At 36.7% G+C, this 19089-nt stretch overlaps 2 protein-coding genes across 8 annotated transcripts in view; one reads left to right on the top strand and one right to left on the bottom strand.

Moving 5' to 3' along the window:
* KIAA1328 (KIAA1328 ortholog) overlaps nt 1–18100 on the bottom strand; it is a 367487-nt gene extending 349387 nt beyond the window's left edge. For 3 of the 6 annotated variants that reach the window (XM_036822916.1, XM_036822915.1, XM_036822920.1), the window contains exons 1-4: nt 17925–18100; nt 11813–11848; nt 10945–11087; nt 3624–3718 (exon numbers count right to left, since the gene is read on the bottom strand). In XM_036822916.1, the coding sequence (XP_036678811.1) occupies nt 3624–3718; nt 10945–11087; nt 11813–11848; nt 17925–17982 (332 nt within the window). In that variant the 5' untranslated portion in view covers nt 17983–18100. Of the gene's footprint in view, nt 1–3623; nt 3719–10944; nt 11088–11812; nt 11849–15671; nt 15701–17677; nt 17902–17924 lie in introns of those variants that run through there. The other 3 variants (XM_036822917.1, XM_036822919.1, XM_036822921.1) reach the window with 3 other exon arrangements.
* Nucleotides 18101–18120: 20 nt separating this feature from the next.
* TPGS2 (tubulin polyglutamylase complex subunit 2) overlaps nt 18121–19089 on the top strand; it is a 56168-nt gene continuing 55199 nt past the window's right edge. For both annotated transcript variants that reach the window (XM_036822923.1, XM_036822922.1), the window contains exon 1: nt 18121–18469. In XM_036822923.1, the coding sequence (XP_036678818.1) occupies nt 18388–18469 (82 nt within the window). In that variant the 5' untranslated portion in view covers nt 18121–18387. The remainder of the gene's footprint in view (nt 18470–19089) is intronic.

The following is a 19089-nucleotide window of genomic DNA, read 5'->3' as shown; positions in this document are numbered from 1 at the left end:
AAACTACAAATCATGCAGAGAAAAATGAAAGAAAATCTAAAAAAATAATGGAGAGATATGACATATTCATAGATTGGAAGACTCAGTGCATGTCAATTTTCCTCACTTTGATCTGTAAATTCAATATACCCCAAACAAAATTCCGGGGGGCAATGTTCTTTTAGGAATTAATAAGCTGACTCTAAAATTTAGTGGAATGCAAATTACCTCAAAGAGCCAAAACAATTTTCAAAAAGAACAAAAAATCAATAGGATTTACCTGATTTCAAGACTTACTATAAAATGACAGTAATCAAGTTAGTATGGTATTGGCATCAGGGCAACATATAGGTCAATGGAATGAAATAAAGAGCCCAGAAATAGGCCATGCATATATGGTCAACTGATTTTTGACAAGGAGGCAGAGGTTAATTCTGCAGAAAAGATATAGTCTTTTCTAACATAGGAAAAAATCTTTGCTACTGTGGGATGGGCAAGATTTCTTAGATGGAACACTAAAAACATGAACCATAAAAGAAAAACCTGATGAAGTGAAGTTCATCAAAATAAAAAAAAATTTGCTTTTCAAAAGAAAATATTAAGACCATTAAAAGCAAGCTGCAGGTTGGGAGGAAAAAACAAATATTTGAAAACTTACATCCAGAATATATAAAGAACTCTAATACTTCAATGTCAAGAAGGAAGGGGGTGATTGAAAAAAAAAAAAAACAACAGGCAAAAGATTTGAACAGACACTTAACAGAAGACTGGCCAATGATCACATTAATCACTGGGGAAACACAAATTCATTCCACAAGGAGATATCACTATACTCATGAGAATGGTCAAAATGTAAAGAAATGACAATACCAAGAGTTATTGAATATGCAGAATGATGGAACTCTCATAAGTTCCTAGTGGGAGTATGAAATAGCACAACTACATTGGGAAACAGTTTGGCAGTTTTTTTATAAAGTTAAATATACACTTAACATATAACTGAGTAATTCCACTCCTAAGTATTTACAGAAGAAAAATAAAACATCATAGCCACACAAAGACTTGTACATGAATGTTAGAGTAGCACCATTCATAAAAGGTAAATACTGGAACAACCCAAATGTCCATTAATAGATGAACAGATAAACAAATTAAGGTACAGGCATACAATGGAATACTACTCAATGATAAAAAATGCATTACTCCTATACACAACAAATTTAAAAAAGTCTCAAAAACACTACGCTCTGAAATAAATCAGATACAAAAGGACAAATATTATATGATTCCACTTATATGAGGTATCTAGAATAGCCAAATTCATGAAGCACATAGAATAGTGGTTACCAGGGAATAGGCAGTGGGGAGAGTGAGGAGTTATTGTTTAACGGGGACAGAGTTTCAGCGATGAAAAAGTTCTGGGAATGGGTAGCAGAAACGGTCACATAGCAACACGAATGTACTTAATATCACTGAACTGTACACTTAAAAATGGTTAAGATGGTAAATTTTATGTTATGTATATTTTATCACACACCAAAAATCATTTTGCTGAGGGAAAAAAGCCAGACAGAAAAAAGTACATACTGTTGGGCCATTTATACTGGTGTGTCAGAACATATAAAACTAAGCAGTAATAATAGAAATCACATTAATGGCTGTCTGGGATGGAGGATTGAGGAGGGGACTGACTGTAAAAGTTCTCAATGTAACTTTTTGGAGTAATCATACATTTGTCAAAACTCAGTGAAATATACAATTAAAACGGGTACATATTATCATATATAAATTGCACTTCCATACATTATATTTTAAAATAAATGAATAAGTTTGAGGAGGGAATGAAATGCAACAGAGTAGAAAACAGTATTATAGATATTACAGAGTCTTTTCTAGGAATGAGGTTATGTTGTAGTACAAAGAAGGTAGTAGCTAGAGGGAAATATCTGGTCAAAGGAGTATGCACTTTATTTCTCAAGGTGAAAGAGAAATGACTGTATTTAATGCCAACAGGAAACCAGTTATTTGAAATCAGGTTGAAAATTCAGAGGTAAAAGAACATGAAGGCTAGAAATGTTTTGTTGCCAGTGTTTGAGGTACATGGAATTCTATCTCTACTTTCCCACTTGCACAAAACTGTCTTGAAGAAAAAAAAAAAAAAACGGTTTGGCAACTATGAGTAGAAAAACATAGACTGAAATATCCAGCAGAGGAAACGTAGCAAATTCAAGGAACCAAGAATACATTATTCCCATATACCTGTATGTTAATAGTTAATATAGTAATAACAGGGGTTTTTAGCAGTGAAATTTGTACTAATATTAACCTTGTACTAACACAATGACCTTCTACCAAGAATTGAGCACTTTGCTAGAAAGCAGAAGTTTACTGAAACCAAAACAATATACTCTAAGATGTCAAGTACTCTCTAAGCCTGGTAGCTGAAAACGTATCAGTCAGGACAATAATGGCAATTCGGGACCAGTATATATGAAGTCAAACTAATTGTAATTGCTTTAAGGACATCCACATCCATCTTCGTGGTAAAAAGCCTTGTGAGATGATCATAAATTAAATGTTTAACCATTAAATGTTTTCCCAATACAAAAAACACTACTTGAGATCATGAAAATTCTACTTCAGGGAACAGAACAGTCAAAGAATTCTAGTGAAAGAGGTTACTGCTTATCTCAGGTGGCATATCACATTCAGACTAAGGCATGTAGTTTGAAATCTCATACCTTGTAACCTAAGCCCCCAAAACATCACTGATTTTTGTCATCTTTTATACCTGTGATTCTATGATTTAATAAGGTAATTTTTAACTTCGGTCTTTCTAGAAAAGCCTCTACAAACATTCTTTTAAGGTCTCAAAATGAAACACTTCATGTAGTTATCTTTAATTAAAAATAGAGAAAGAAGAAAAAGACCTACTATTTCCAAACATGCAATTCAATGATAAAAATAAATACAATTTTATCAATTTTTAGGTATGGCCTTCCCCTAAACTTAACTTTTATAATTTATATTAATACATTCCTCTATAGGCATCTTCATTTATTATTTAAGACCCCAAAACTTGACATGTGTATTAACAAAAAAATTATACAAAGTAAATATGCTTCATACACATCATTAATAAACTGGAATAGTACATCCAAACAGCTAAGAACTCTCATTCTCAAAATTTAAAATCCCTTATTTGAAAGTATCAGAAGTTAGCAAAATGACAACTAGTATTCTTGTGAAAGACGACAATAAAATGAATGTTCTTTTCTGTTTCAGATACTAAAGCAAAACCAAAGTGTTATGCCTCTGATTACAATATTAACCTACATCAATAGCAGAGCTAAGTTTCAAAATGTTCCCTCTTGATAAATGACTGCTGCAGATATTTCCATGAAACAATTTGGGAAATTAAATAAACCAGAAAACATAAATTGGAGAGTGTTTCTTTTCCATTTTACGTTTTTTTCTACTTTTCTTTTTGGCACCACAGAATACCTTTTTTTCTAAAAGCCACTGCTCCCATAAGATCAATGACACAATGACACAATGACATCAGAACATATTTGTAATTTTCTATTTTCAAAAAACCACTCTCTCTCATATAGTAATGCATTTCATATAAGGTTTTGTCTCACCTGGCCAGTTCTTTAATTAAGTTTGCAATGCGTCTTTTGTCTTCAAGACATAAATCCTTCAATGATGCACTCTTTATTCCTCCCCTGCAGGAATTCTTTAAAAAAAAAAAAATCCTTCCGATCAACTTTCACAAAAAACAATTTTTAAGACTTTTTGATAAATTTCTTAAAATAAGCACAGGAGATGAAATTTCTTGGATCTCTTTTATATGGTAGAACACTATTTACCCATTTCATTTAAACCTACTGTGAAGTCAACACAGGCTAAGGAACTATCTGTCCACCAGGGGACATCTGAAATTTACACAGAAAAGCACACAGAAAGAACCCTTAGGCAGAAATGTGCCTGCTTAAGTGTTAGGGAGTATTAAGGAAACAACTTTCCCTTGGTGAATGTCACAGAAACAAACACCTAATGGAAGATACTGAGAACCTTTCCTACAACATAGCCCCATGGCTGCTTAAAGGTATACTAAGACCGGCAGCAGAAGCACCAGTTCTAAGCTCTCAATATATCCAAAGGTTCATTCCAAAGAGTATTAGACCAAAGAGTAATAGTAGTAATAGATAACATTATACCTAGTATTATTAGGAATATTCTAAGTATTTTATACTTATCCATTTAATTTTCACAACGTTATTAGGTAGGTATTATTCCTATTCTACAAGGAGGTTACATATCTTGCCTAGGAATATAGCAGTTAGGTAGCAAAATCAAGACTCAAGCATTGATTCCAGAGTCTATGTTCTTACCCACTGTACTATCCTATCTCTTGTGCTATAAAAAGTTCTCCTAGTACTTGAACATCAAAAGGGGGCTTTAAAGCCATGAAACCTAGGGATTCACAAGGGAACTGGAGGTAACATGTAAAAGGAACATGTTAAAAAAAAAAAAGAATCCTTGGCATTTGAGTAACCACCAAGTCAGTTAGTCCAATTACTTCAGGTGGCCAGGAATAATCCAATACCCCTAAAATGAATCCTGGAATTACTGCTACCCAAATATGGAAAAGACAGGGGAGAAAAAGGAAATGGGAAAGAAGATATGGTAAAAAAAAAAAAAATTAAATGGATTTGGTTTTAGATTTTAGATATGGTCAATTTAAGATGCCAGGAGGATATTCATGTGGAAATGTTTAGTCAGGAAGTTAGAAATGTGGGTCTGGCTCTCAAGTCAGAGTTTTAAAGATTTAAAGTTCAGCCATATGTTATTATTGATAATGTTTAGATTTTTATTATTTTCTTTATACTTTTCTATGTTTTAAAATTTTCCTTAAAGTTAAGAAAAAAATATTAGTTTTTAAAAATCATCTCCTAACCCAAGAAAATAAATTAAAATTGGTTTTTGAAAAGACAAGAGGAGAATCAGAAGCATACGACATTGTGGGAGAAAAAGTTTCAAGAAGAATATGGGGTTAATGGTGCTGATGATCAAAAAAGTTAAACAGAATATAAAAAGAAATCACTGGATTTGGCAATGTGAAAAATTGCTGAAAACCCTTTAAAAGAAATTTCAGTAAACAAACAAGAGAAACCCTTGCACACAGGCAAGAACTTCGGCAGCATTGTGTTTAGGCAAAAACCTGAAAACACAAATGTTTGTCAACCAGAGTTAAACTGTGGTATATTTATACAATGGAATTCTGTAGCTACTGGTTGTTATGCTGTTGACATTCATCTTCAAACCCATCCCCAATGCTCTGTTTTGTGATGCTGAGGCTGAGACTCTGGAAACTTCATTTCTTCTTTGCCACAACGTTCTGTTAAACTCTGCCAACAGGAAGAACTAGAGGCTCTTAGAGGAAGAAAGGACACATTCCTTTCTCTTTGCTTCCTGTTTCTGTCAGTGCCACCCCTGTCAGAGATCTCTACCCTGGCAAGAACAGCTGATTCCAGTTGGTAATTCTTCCAGCCCTCGTAGAACCAGCCTTTATCATGTCTGCTTGGGGACAGCAATACCAGTCAGGCTGGTTTCCCATCATCGGAGGTCAAAGTTCCAGCTCTAAGTGGCTCCCCCTCCAAGCTTCTAGGTTTTAATAATTCCAACTTGTTCTATCTGATTTCCCAGCCCTAAAGATGGTGGTTGTTTCTTGCAGTTACTACCTACACGATAACTTAGTGTGCCCTTTTTGCTTTTCAGTTCTCCAGCACCAATTTAACAAGTCTTTAAATTAAATACTCTCAGTTAAAATAACTGACTAAACCCTGACTGAAATATCAGTGAAAAGAAATGAAATATAACTATATGCAACATAAATAAATCTCAGGAACATAATGTTGAACAAAAAAGCAAATCACACAATACGAGATCATTTATATAAAGTTTGAAATATATATAAAACTAAACATTGTTTAAAAAATAAATACATGTTTAGACCATATAGGACAGGGGTTGGTAAACTACGACTGCAAGCCAAATCTGGCCCAAAGCTTGTTTTTGTAAAAAAGGTTTATTAAAACACAGCCATGGGGGACTTCCCTGGTGGCGCAGTGGTTAAGAATCTGCCTGCCAATGCAGGGGACGTGGGTTCAAGCCCTGGTGCGAGAAGATCCCACATGCTGTGGAGCAACTAAGCCCGTGCACCACAACTACTGAGCCCACGTGCCACAACTACCGAAGCCTGAGCGCCTAGAGCCCATGCTTCACGACGAGAAGCCACCGCAGTTAAGAAGCCCACGCACCACAGCAAAGAGTAGCCCCCACTTGCCGCAACTAGAGAAAGCCCGCGTGAGGCAACAAAGACCCAGCACAGCCAAAAATAAATACATTAATTAATTAAAAACAAAACAAAACACAGTCATGCACATTCTCTTATACATTGACATACATATGGCTTTTTCCACACTATAGTGGCAGACTTAGATAATTAAGACAGAAACCATGTGTCTCACAGAGGCTAAATATTTTCCATCTGGCCCTTTACAGAAAAAGTTTGCCAACCCCTGATATAGAAAAACAAAAGAATGACAAACACAAAATTCAGGATAGAGATTACCAAAAAAGACGCTATGCTATAATAAGGGAAGGATACATCTCTACAGACAGACACTACCTCAGACTGCAAGGAAGTCTGAGGCTCTTCCTAGTCAATCTTTCTTTCTTTCTCCTCTCACAGTTGCCAGACTTGTGAAACTTTAAGTCTCTCCTTGAATTACAATAGCATCATGGCAATTCAATGGGGAAAAGAATGGTCCTCTTAATAAATGATACTGGACCAACAGACTATCAGTATGGAAAAATGAACTTGCTATAAAGTTTGTTGCATTTTTAAATCTCTTTAGAAGACAGCTGAAATAAAAGGAATCCAAACTGAAAAGGGGTATGTAAAACTATCTCTATTCACAGATGGCATGATCTCATATATAGAAAATTGTAAGGAATTTACCAAAAAACTATTAGATTAGAACTAATAAATGAATTTAGAAAGGTTGCAGGATAAAAAATCAACTGTGTTTCTGGACACTAGCAGTGAAAAATCCAAAAATGAAATTAAGGAGACAATTCTGTTAATAGTACTATCAAAAAGTATAAAACACTTAATACTTGAAAATAAATTTAACAAAAGGAGTATAAGGCATGTACACTGAAAACTATAAAACATCACTGAAAGAAATTAAAGAAGACCTAAATAAATAGACATTTTACACACCATATTCAAGGACTGGAAGACTTAATAGTATTAAGTTGAGAGTACTCTCCAAATTGATCTAAAGACTCAACACAACATAGGGGTGGGGTAAGATAGGCTCAAGGATGTATAGTACAACACGGGGAATATAGCCAATATTTTGTAATAACTGTAAATGGAAAGTAACCTTTAAAAATTGTATTAAAAAAATTTTTAAATTAAGATAAAAAAGATTCCCAATCTCCTAATTTATGAGATTAACATATACACAGTACTATATATATATAATAGATAACCATCAAGGACCTACTGTATAGCACAGGGAACTAGACTCAATATTTTGTAATAACCTATAAGGGAAAAGAATCTAAAAAAGGAAAAATATATATACATATATAATATATAGGTATATATACAACATACACATAAAAAACTGAATCACTGTACTATACACCTGAAACTAACATAACATTGTAAATCAACTATATTTGAATTAAAATTATTTTTTAATTTTTTAAAAAAGATTCAACACAATTGCTACTGAAATCCAAGTTGACTTTTGTGCGGAAATTGACAAGTTGATTCTATAATTCTTATGGAAATGCAAAGGACCCAGAATAGCCAAAACAATCTTGTAAAGGAAGAACAAACTTGGAGTATTTACACTTCCTGATTCCAGGACTTACTGCAAAGCTACAGTATACTAAAGCAGTGTGGTATTGGGATTAAAATAGAAATATAGATCAATGGAATAGAATTGAGATTACAGAAACAAACACATTTATGTTTAACAGATTTTCAACAAGGGTGGCAAGACCATCAAAGGAGAAAGAATGGTCTTTGCAACAAATGATGCTTGGACAACTGGAAATCTACATGCAAAAGAATGAAGTTGGGTCACTACCCACAGCATGTACAGAAATTACATCAAAATGGATCAAAGCCTAAATGTAATATCTAAAATTACAAAACTCCTTGATATTGGTATAAATCTTTGAGACCTTGGTTTAGTCAATGATTTCTTAGATATGACAGCAAATAAATAATTAAATAAATAAAAGGAAAACACTGATAAGTCAGACTTCATCAAAATTTAAAACTTTCAAGCTTCAAAGGACACCAATAAGAAAGTGAAAAGAGGACTTCCCTCGTGGCACAGTGGTTAAGAATCTGCCTGCCAATGCAGGGGACACGGATTCGAGCCCTGGTCTGGGAAGATCCCATATGCCGCAGAGCAACTAAGCCCATGTGCCACAACTACAGAGCCTGCGCTCTAGAGCCAGCAAGCCACAACTACTGAAGCCCGCTTGCCTAGAGCCTGTGCTCCGTCCACAACAATAGTCTGCACAACACAACAAAGAGTAGCCCCCATTCACCTCAACTAGAGAAAGCCCGCGCGCAGCAGTGAAGACCCAATGCAGCCAAAAATAAAAATAAATAAATAAATAAATTTTATTTTTAAAAAAAAAAAAGTGAAAAGACAATTCACAAAATGGGAGAAAATATCTACAAATCATATATCTGACAAGGAACTTGGAGGTGGAATCTATAAAGAACTCTTACAACTCATCAATAAGAAGACAACACAACTGAAAAAGATCTGAATAGACATTTCTCTAAAGAACACATACGAATGGCCAAGAAGCACATAAAGAGATGATCATTATTGGCCATTAGGAAAATACAAATCAAAACCACAATGAGATACCACTTCACACTCACTATGACAATTATAAATAAAAAAGATGGATATAATGTGTTGGTGAGAAAGTGGAGAATCTGGAATCCTCATACATTGCTGGTGGAATGTAAAATGGTATAGCTACTTTGGTAGTTCATCAAAAGGTTAAACACAGAATTACTATATGACCCAGCAATTCTACTTCTAGGTGTATACACAAGAAAATTGAAAACACACATCCACACAAAAACTTGTACATGAATGTTGACAGCAATATTATTGATAATAGCCAAAAAGTGTAACAACCCAAATGTCCTTCAACTGGTGGTTAAACAAAATATGTATTGAGCCATAAAAAGGAATGAAGTAAAGATACATGATACAACATAGATGAAACTTGAAATCACTATACTAAGTGAAAAAAGCCAGTCACAAAAGGCCACATATTACATTATTCCAGTTATATGAAATGTCCAGAACAAACAAATACAGAGAGACTAAAAGCAGATTAGTGGTTGCCAGGAGCTGATATGAATGGGGAATAGCTTCTGTTCACTATAAAACACACAAACCATTAAATGAAAAAGTACTTTCAATTTTTGATAAGAACTTGCAAATTCAACTATTCACATCCTAGTGTGAAGTGTATACACTGGGGATAAAAGTAACATAGGCAGGCCTTTTGAGCTAATCACAGTTAAATCCTGTAGATAACTAAACGTAAAACAGTTGACCCTTGAACAACATGGGTTTGAACTGCACAAGTCTACGTACAAGCAGTTTTTTTCAATAAATATATTGGAAAACTTTTTGGAGATTTACAACAGTTTGAATAAGCTTGCAGATGAACCACACAGCCTAAGAAATATAAAAAAAAATTAAGAAAAAAGGTGTGTCATGAATGCGTGAAGTGTATGTAAATATATATATAACATTCAAAATATGTGTTAATTGACTATTTATGTTATCAGTAAGGCTTTCATTCAACAGTAGGCTATTAGTAAAGTTTTGGGGAGCCAAAAGGTATATGCAAATATTCGACTGCCCAGGGTTCAACACCCCTAACACCCATGTTGTTCAAGGGTCAACTGTAATTAGTAACAAACTAGACATTGAAAATTTCAATATTTGAACATAAACCAGGTACTGAAAAACATTTTTTATATAGAGTTCGATAGCAAATGATTTTGGCTTTGTGAGCATTCGTCTTTACAGCGCCTCTGCCATTGTAATACGAAAGTGGCAATAACATAACACTAAAAGACTGAGAGTGGCTGTGTTCCAGTAACACTTTACTCACAAAACAGGAAGAAGCAGATTTGGCCTACAGGTCATAGATTGCCAAACCCTGAGTTAAACTCTGGTTGGGGAGACAAAATATAACAGAAAGTAAAGTGAAATAAACCAATCAGATAGAGCATATACCAAAGGAATGTACAGACACTATTACAGAGGCAAAGAAAGACAAGGGAGAAATCAATGACTGAGCTATAAAAATAAAGTCTTTATGATATTATTTGCCAAACGAAGGAAATAATAATAATAACAATAATAATACAGGCTGATTTTGTTTTAATAAAGTATTTTCTTATATACAAAGGTTTATCCATCATCAACTAACAAATTCACATGAACAAAAATCACAAAGGACACCTAATAAAAGAAAAAAATTGTCAATTTGATTTACTAACTCCACACAGATCAGGATGTAAGTCTTTGGAGACATACTAAGACGATAAATGTTTCTTAACTACGGCTTAAAGCAAGCCTGGACATTTTGGAACAAAATGAGTAATATGCATACTTTATATTCATACTAAGCAAAGCATCCTAGAATCCTCTGTATCTTTAAAAATGCTTGTAGATCATCTAATGTTCTTTCAAGGGCTCTTCTACCCTTATCTATCAGTTACCGGTCAGCACAAAAAAATGACTTACTGGTCAGCATTTATAAAGACTGGAGAATAAGGAAAAAAAAAAAAACAGAAAAAGAAAAAAAGAAATTACTGACCTGTTCATCTATTGAATCTCCTGCACCTTTTAAAGACTCCATGGAGACTGAAGTAGCAGTCACCTTGGAAGTCTTAAGTTTAACATCAGCTTTTGGATTCACCATCTTGTGTCTTGATCTGATATTTCCTTCTGTAGAAATTCCTAAGGATTTCCATCAAACAAGATTTCAAAATTATATCTTTTCATTCTCTTAAACCCTCCCCCCACCAACCTCTTCCTTGATATCCTCTACTTATGGCACCTGATGGGGAAATCTCTTACTTTATAAACTTCGTTTTAAGGCTCTGTTAATAAATAATGAATCATGAAAAGACGATGTTTTGCATGCAAAGATTCAACTGAAGTATTTTTAAATGGGGATGTGAACATCCATAAGTCTCATTAAAACCAATAAACTACAACATACCATACATACCTTAACTTATTGGAAATTAAAAATCTGATTTTTCACATAATTAGGGTGCCTCCAGTGGTTCAGTTTTACTACTCATCTCTTAATAACCAGTAAGTAAGCTTTAAAGTCTATTACATAAACACTATATAAAGAAGTTTTCACTTTTTTTTGAAATATAAAATTTAAACTATTATTTGTAATATGACAAGAAAAGAATCTCTTGCTCTTTAACACATGAATGAAGTATTCTATAAATTCATCAAAAGCTGACTTGCCCAGCCAGCCCCTAAAATAAGGCAGTATTTCAAACCTTAGTGGGGTCATACCAAACATTAAAAAAAAAAAAAAAAAATTAGGTTCTGATGAACTGTTTTGCATCTACTTATACCTACAAAGTTATCCTAATGTTTTTATTTTCTCCTAACTCTTAAGAAGCAATGGAAGTTTACCAAATTAATGCAGAAAATCATACCTGGAACATACACTACTGATTGTTCTTCATCAGAAACTATGTAGGAAGATATAAAGGAAAATACTAGAAAAGATTATCCAACATCCAAACATTGCTGTTCTGTACTTCTGTTATAATTTGTAATTTCTTTTGACCTAGGAGTTTATAACTAGTTTTTAAAAACAAAACTAGAAAGCACCATAATTAAAATAAATGTAACAAAATTAATAATCTTTTAAAGTTCATCTTTATATATTCACAACTATCTGCTTTGTAAAAATTCTGGAAGGCCTTGTTCCATAAAAGTTTTATCCATGCTTATTCCCACGTGAGATACACTACAAATTAGTTTCCTTTCATTTTCTTTCCTTTCGTAAACAAGGAGTTAAATACTCCATTTTGCTCATCATCAATGAATGACAAGTTATTTTAGGCATGAATTCGTAATTTCAAACTGAGCTTTAGCTTTTAATTTTAAAGTAAGCTTTAGCATTGACATATATACAGTACCAAATGTAAAATGGATAGCTAGTGGGAAGCTGCTGCATAGCACAGGGAGATCAGCTCTGATGCTTTGTGACGACCTAGAGGGGTGGGATAGGGAGGATGGGAAGGAGGCTCAAGAGGGAGGGGATATGGGGATATATGTATACTTATAGCTGATTCACTTTGTTGTACAACAGAAACTAACACAACATTGTAAAGCAATTATACTCCAATAAAGATATATTAAAAAAAAAGAATTTGTAATTTCAAAGTGAGCTTCAGCTTTGAAGAACAAACACTGTTTGAGGGCAAGTCAATCATGCAAACATAAAAAACATTTTTTATTCTTCTGCAGTATATTCATGAAATGTCTCAAGAAGCCCTACTATTTAACAAGTTGAAGAAATTTAAGACAAAAAGAACTATTTTGAATTTCAAAAGGAGAAATTCAGAAAGGCTAGAACACTGCTATAGAAAGGGAACCAATATAATAAGAAAGTTTACTTTCCAGAAATAAAATTTTATTCAGAACTATATCTAAATCCAGGTATGTCCACCATTTGATAACCTTCTATTACACTTCCAGGAAGTAAGTATCTAAACAATTTTTTCCAAATGATCTAGAAAATACTAAAGTTTTCTGTTACTTTATAAAACACTTTCTTTTCCAAAATTTGTGGACAAACCAATTATTAACTATTTCCTCCCGGGAAAAGGCTGGAATAAAACAGTGGATTAATAACATGTTAAAAAGTCAATATATTTCAGTTCAGAATCAATTCTAGTAATGGAATCTTTTCAAGGAATGCTGATTGGAAATGCCTAGAATCCCTATGGAACACAAAGATGGTGCTTACTGTCTGAGCTGCCAGGTGGTTTCTATCAGCTCTCTGCAGCACTATCACAGCTTCAAGCTTTTGGCTGATAGGGCCTCTAAAGACTTTAAATTCCCTTAGACATCAGGGATGGAGCTTAGAAAATTTTAGGAGGCACATAAGACAAGTAAACAAGCAAAAAATCAGACCCCACAAGTCCAAGGAAATTGACTGCCACTAACACTGGAGCAGAGAGAGAATTTCTAAATCCACTGACATACAATCCAAAAAAAATCCTTACAAAATGAAATTGTGCACGCTCTTTAACAGCAGATTCATTTTTTACATCCCTTAGGACTGCACACACTGCAGGTGCTCAATAAATGTTTAATCATTTGCTGGTGGAAATATACACATGGGAAAAACTACCCAGGGGAAAAAATTCAAGATGACCCAGGACATGTTCCATACGGCAGTGTCTTCAATTAGAGTATAAAGTAGTGATGAATTTGCAGAATATTCTCCATCTCCAAGGATGACCTATGGAAAGACTGACATAACAGAGTCCTGGAAAACATACTACACTTCTCTGGATCATTCACAAAGGAGCCTGCTCAACAGCTGGAAGAGACCAGCCACTGAGGACCCCACTCAGCTGCACCTTGATTTGGAAGCTCATCAAGTATTTTACACTTTCTCCTCTCTTCTCAAACCTGATGCCACCTCCCCAATCCTTACTCTAAGCTAATAACTTTGCTTCCTATTTCTTTAAGAAAAACAAACTGTAGAAGCCTTCCACAAGCTTCTATTTGCAGATGACATGATACTACATATAGAAAACCCTAAAAACTCCACCAAAAAACTGTTAGAACGAATAAATAAATTCAGTTTGTTTATAAACAAAAGTTGTAGGATACAAAATCAATATATAAAAATCTGTTGCATTTCTATACAAGAATAAAACTATCAGAAAGACAAATTAGGAAAATAATCCAATTTACAAATGCATCAAAAAAAGAGTAAAATATCTAGGAATAAATTTAACCAAGGAGGTGAAAGACCTATCCACTGAAAACTATAAGACATTGATAAAAGAAACTGAAGAAAACACAAATAAATAGATATTCCATGCTCATGAATTGAAAGAATATTGTTAAAATGTCCATAAAGCAATCTACAGATTCAATGCAATCTCTATCAAAATTCCAATGCCATTTTTCACAGAAATAGAACAAACAATCCTAAAATTTGTATGGAACCACAAAAGACCCCAATTAGACAAAGCAATTTTGAGAAAGAAGAATAAAGCTGGAGGAATCACATTTCCTGGTTTCAAAATATTACAAAGCTATAGTTATCAAAACAGTACAGTACTGGCATAAAAAAAGACACAAAAGACCCCCATGATAGCTACACTTTTCCTGCTTTATTTTTCTCCATAGCACCTGTAATCACTGGACATATATTATTTTACTTATTCATGAACTCATCTCATTTCACTAAAATGTAAGCACCAAGAGGGTGAAGATTTACATTGTTTTGTTCAATGTTGTATCTCCTAAGGTCAAAGAATGCCTGGTTCATGGTAAACCATCTATGAATGAATGAAATTGATATTTATTTAATCCTATGAGGCACTGTCCAACAACTCAGTGTTATCCTCCTCTTTTTGTCCTATTCAAAATATGCACACAAAACCCACTAGCTACATCCATGCCAAATTTCTTTTCAAGTATAAAAACGCTAAATAAACAGACCTTAACAAAAGTTTTTATAAATAAGATAGAAATATTCGAAATTGCCTCCATCCTATCTTTTCTAATCATATGTAATCTATCTTCAGCTCATTATCTTAAGAACCCAAATATTTACCTTCTTCAAATACAAAGATTCCCAACAAATATATATTTTATGGGAAAGTCAAAGAGACACAATATATATCAAATGTATATTGGACCTCTTATTGGGTTCTATGTGCTACCTTAGTTCTACTTGGTTCATTTGGAAGTGCCTCAATAAGACAAGTACAGCAAATTATAAAGAGTCTTTAATGCCCAAGTTTCCGGAATTAAAGTAGTAATGAGAAAGCCAAGGCAGAAGTGGTAGAGAGAAATAAGTATACCTACCCTACATCACCAGGATCTGAAGAAAATAAACGTAGTACTTCCCACTCTACCCTAACCTTATGAGTTTCAATCACTTACCAACAACGTGTGTATTATTATTACTAACCACAATGATTTTCCTGACTAGTATATTATTTTAACATCAACGTAAAGTCTCTATTTTTAATTAAAAACTCAATGGCAGAGATTACAGCTACTGCAATGTTTCGACCAGGTCCTTTACAGTTCATATTTGTTAATATCAAGTTCATAATACTGTTAATGATAATACACTTGAGTGCACTTCAGCAAATTTAGATACTGCAGAAACACTAACTTCTTTTGATATTACCAGGAGCTATAATGAAGGAGGAAAGCAGTTTATGGCCGAAGGGGCATATTCTACTTGCAGATTTAAGCCATAAATGACAACATGGCATACTCATTGTTTACACATTGGGTAAAAAGACATACCTTGTGCAAAACAGCACTGCTGAATCTTACTGTGCAGGAGATACAGAACTCTTAAGAACAACAGTATGAAAAAGGTGATATTCAGTCACAGATGGTCTGTCCTCACATGACGGAAACATCCAGGACTAGGAAATCGCTCAACCATATTTCTCTAATTGTTTAGGTGAAACACTGAAAATCTTTCAATAGTGTGAAAAGAATACCAGATTATAGGTGCATACTTTTTGGTCTTTTTCTATTGAAAGTTCTAACTATAAATGCTTTGGGGTGGTCTGGGAAGTCATCATTGTGACAAGAAAAGAGATCAAGATCAAAAGACACGTGACTAAATCAAATGATTCATAATTATTGTTATGCTTTTTAGCAAAGATTCAGTAACAAATTTATAGTTGACATTGCTTTTATGTCCTATAGAGATTAAAATGAAAATATCTGAGGCTGGATATTAATTGGTCATTATGTGGAATAGGAAGAGTGATACTGGTAACCTTGCAATTCCTTTCAAGCATGTGAATTTCTACAGAATGTAATCACCACCATTTTCCCCATATAATTTCAACTCCCCACTTTGAATGGGAAGATTAGTATTTTACATAAATTTTTAGAGTAAGGGAGAGTGTAAGAGAAAAGGAAGGCTATGTGACTTCTGTATGAAATAGGGAGTAATATGACTACACGAATAACTGAGAGTACAGGGTTGCTAAGACCAAGAGCATAGATTCAGTTTACATACCTATTAACTTAATCAGACCCACTGCAACAGACTGTCTCCCCTCCCCACGCCCCACACACATTCTATATCAGAACAATATTCTTATATATTCTGTAACAGCACAATAGCATTGGTTATACAGAAAGTTAAGGAATAATAACCAAAGCCACATGGATGGTTATGAAAATGATTACACTAAAGAAGCACATTATAAGCTAATAATCTTCAAATATCTCTATCACAAAATTCTAACAATGCAGAGGTAATGTTTCACGAGAAAGTATGACTCATCCCAATTTCCTGACTTCCTAATTCAGCCCACTTGTTCCCAGTGTACATATTCTCCTTATAGGTAAAGAAAAAAATATTTGATTTGCACAGTGCATCAGTGTGCTTTTACCCACCGTGTATGGACACGATTTCACTTGATTCTCACCAACCTATCACACACAAGTGGTAATTATGTTTAGAAAGTGCATAACACTAAACACGGAGCAGCAAGAAATGCAAAAATATCTCACTCTCCACGGCATGACACTTTAATCCTAGTAATTCAACAAGGGTAACTGATAATGCAACTTTCTAAGTTTTACTGAGAGCTAAGTAGAATGTGCAAAGAATGATTCTGCCAAAGTTAAGAGCAATGCCTCCAACAATGCCATCACCAATCCTAGTAAACAGACAAAAAGACTTGCCTCTGCGGGCACCCAATACACTGAATGCCTTCCTTTCAGGTAACACTCCTCTAACATGAAGCCAATTATCAGAACAAAAGATCAGCCTAGAACAGTCTACCTAACACAGGGAAAGAACCAGTTTTGTCACACATCTCATCATAGATACTAATCTGGGAATACTACCCCAAGGATAAAAGCGCCACAGCTTCTCTACCATAAAACAACCCAAGAACTTCAGTCCTGCTAGTGGGACCCGCAATCTACATGCAAATCAACACTACTTCCAGGCCCTAAAATCTGCATCGCGTCTTATTCCATAATCATCATCACCAGATCATGTCCGCGTGAAACCAAGTCCACATTTCTCCTTAGATCTCAGTATGAAAATAAATCACCACTGACAGGCCTTCTAAGTCCGACAAGGTCCTGACTTACTCTTAACAACGCAGACCGAAGACACTCCTAAACCAAGAAAAAAAGCTTGGACCACCCAACACCATGCCCTCCTCCACAAGCTCACTCCGCACAGACTAGGCCGGCCGGAGGTCATCTCGGGCAGAGGGACCCTTCCAGCCCCAGGAGAGGCCAAGACTCTAGGCCATCTTTCCAGAGCTCACCGCCAAGGAGGGCTGGGAAACATCTGTGCCGAGTCCCCACGCCTGAACTCCAGCCTGGAGACAGTGCAGGCTCTCTGACACCTAATACCCAAGGAAGAGCATAGCCCAGCACCCGGACGGCGGCCGGACGGGACGGCCCCGCCACCGGGGTCCGCGGCGAGCTTCTCCTCTGCACTCCGCGTCCCTCGCGACCGCTCGCCGCACCAGGGAAAGCGCCGGCGCCCCCTGCCAGGCGGGCAAAGGATACAGTCGCGGCTCCAGAACGCCGCCGCGCCGGGGCGGCAGTGACCCGCCACGTCCGCCATCTTGAAACAACCGCCACTCGGGGCGTCCCGCCGGGGCCGTCCAACCCCGGCCTCCAGGCCCGATCCCGATTGGCCGCACTGCGCAGAGGCCCGCCCCCGCTTGCGCAGCCGGCCCCGGCGGGGCGGGAGGGTCCGGGCGGTGGAGTGGCTGTATCCCGGCGGCGTGGCGTGGAGCCCCCGCCGGGGCCGCGGGAACGAGCGCTACGCGGAACTGCTACTCCCAGAGCAGCCCGGGCCCCCCATCTCCGCCCCGCCGTGCTCTCAGGCTCCGAGCACTACAACTCCCGGCATGCCGTGAACTTGACGGCCGCGCCTCCCGGGCGGAGTCTGGCCCTCCCAGCCGCCCCGCTCCCCCGCCCTGTCCCAGCCGCTCCTCCGACCGCGCGCGGAGCTGGGACGCGAGCCATGGAGGAGACACCGCCCCCGCTGCTGGGCAGCAACAAGCCGCACCTGGAGAAGCTGACCTTGGGTGTCACCCGCATCCTCGGTGAGTGGGACGAGGGGCCGTGGGGGCCACTGCGGGACGAGGGGTGTGCAGTGGAAGCACGGAGGGAAGGCAAGAGCCGGACCCTGTAGGCCAGTGGGCATCGCGGCTGTAACTTACGTTGTTAAAGAGGAAAGTGGGGAGCGGGGTACTTGACTAGGCCGGGGAAGGGTTTGCGGGGAGTGTGGATACAGAGATGTGAAGCTCGAAGGTCCCCCCACTCGAAGTCCCACTACAGGGCCCAAGAAGGTCGGGCATAGATGTGCAAGGGGGAGACAGCAGGCACCTGACAGTTGGGAGGCTGGCTGTCCCGAGAGGCCTTTTTGGCCTCTGGTAGCAGAGAGAGCTGGGGGAATGTTGCAGCCAACCTCCCAGGGTACCAACTCCCATGCGCCTCCCCGTGTATGGCACCTGAAGTGGTCCAGAGGAATCAAGGCTGGCACCATTGAATGAATGGGTGGTTTTCCTTTACTAAGCACTAACCTTTACTTAGTACCCACCGCTATGTTACATGCTGGGCAACAATAAAATAAAATGAAATAAAACACAAACACAGTTCAGTAATCTATTATCGCTCAGAAGTAGCACACAGGAGGAGGTGATTGACCTTATCTGGAGAGTTA

Source organism: Balaenoptera musculus, chromosome 14 (assembly GCF_009873245.2).
Source record: "Balaenoptera musculus isolate JJ_BM4_2016_0621 chromosome 14, mBalMus1.pri.v3, whole genome shotgun sequence".
NCBI lineage: Eukaryota > Metazoa > Chordata > Mammalia > Artiodactyla > Balaenopteridae > Balaenoptera > Balaenoptera musculus.
Note: the sequence above shows the minus strand (reverse complement) of the source record. Positions and strands in the feature narration are given on the sequence as shown.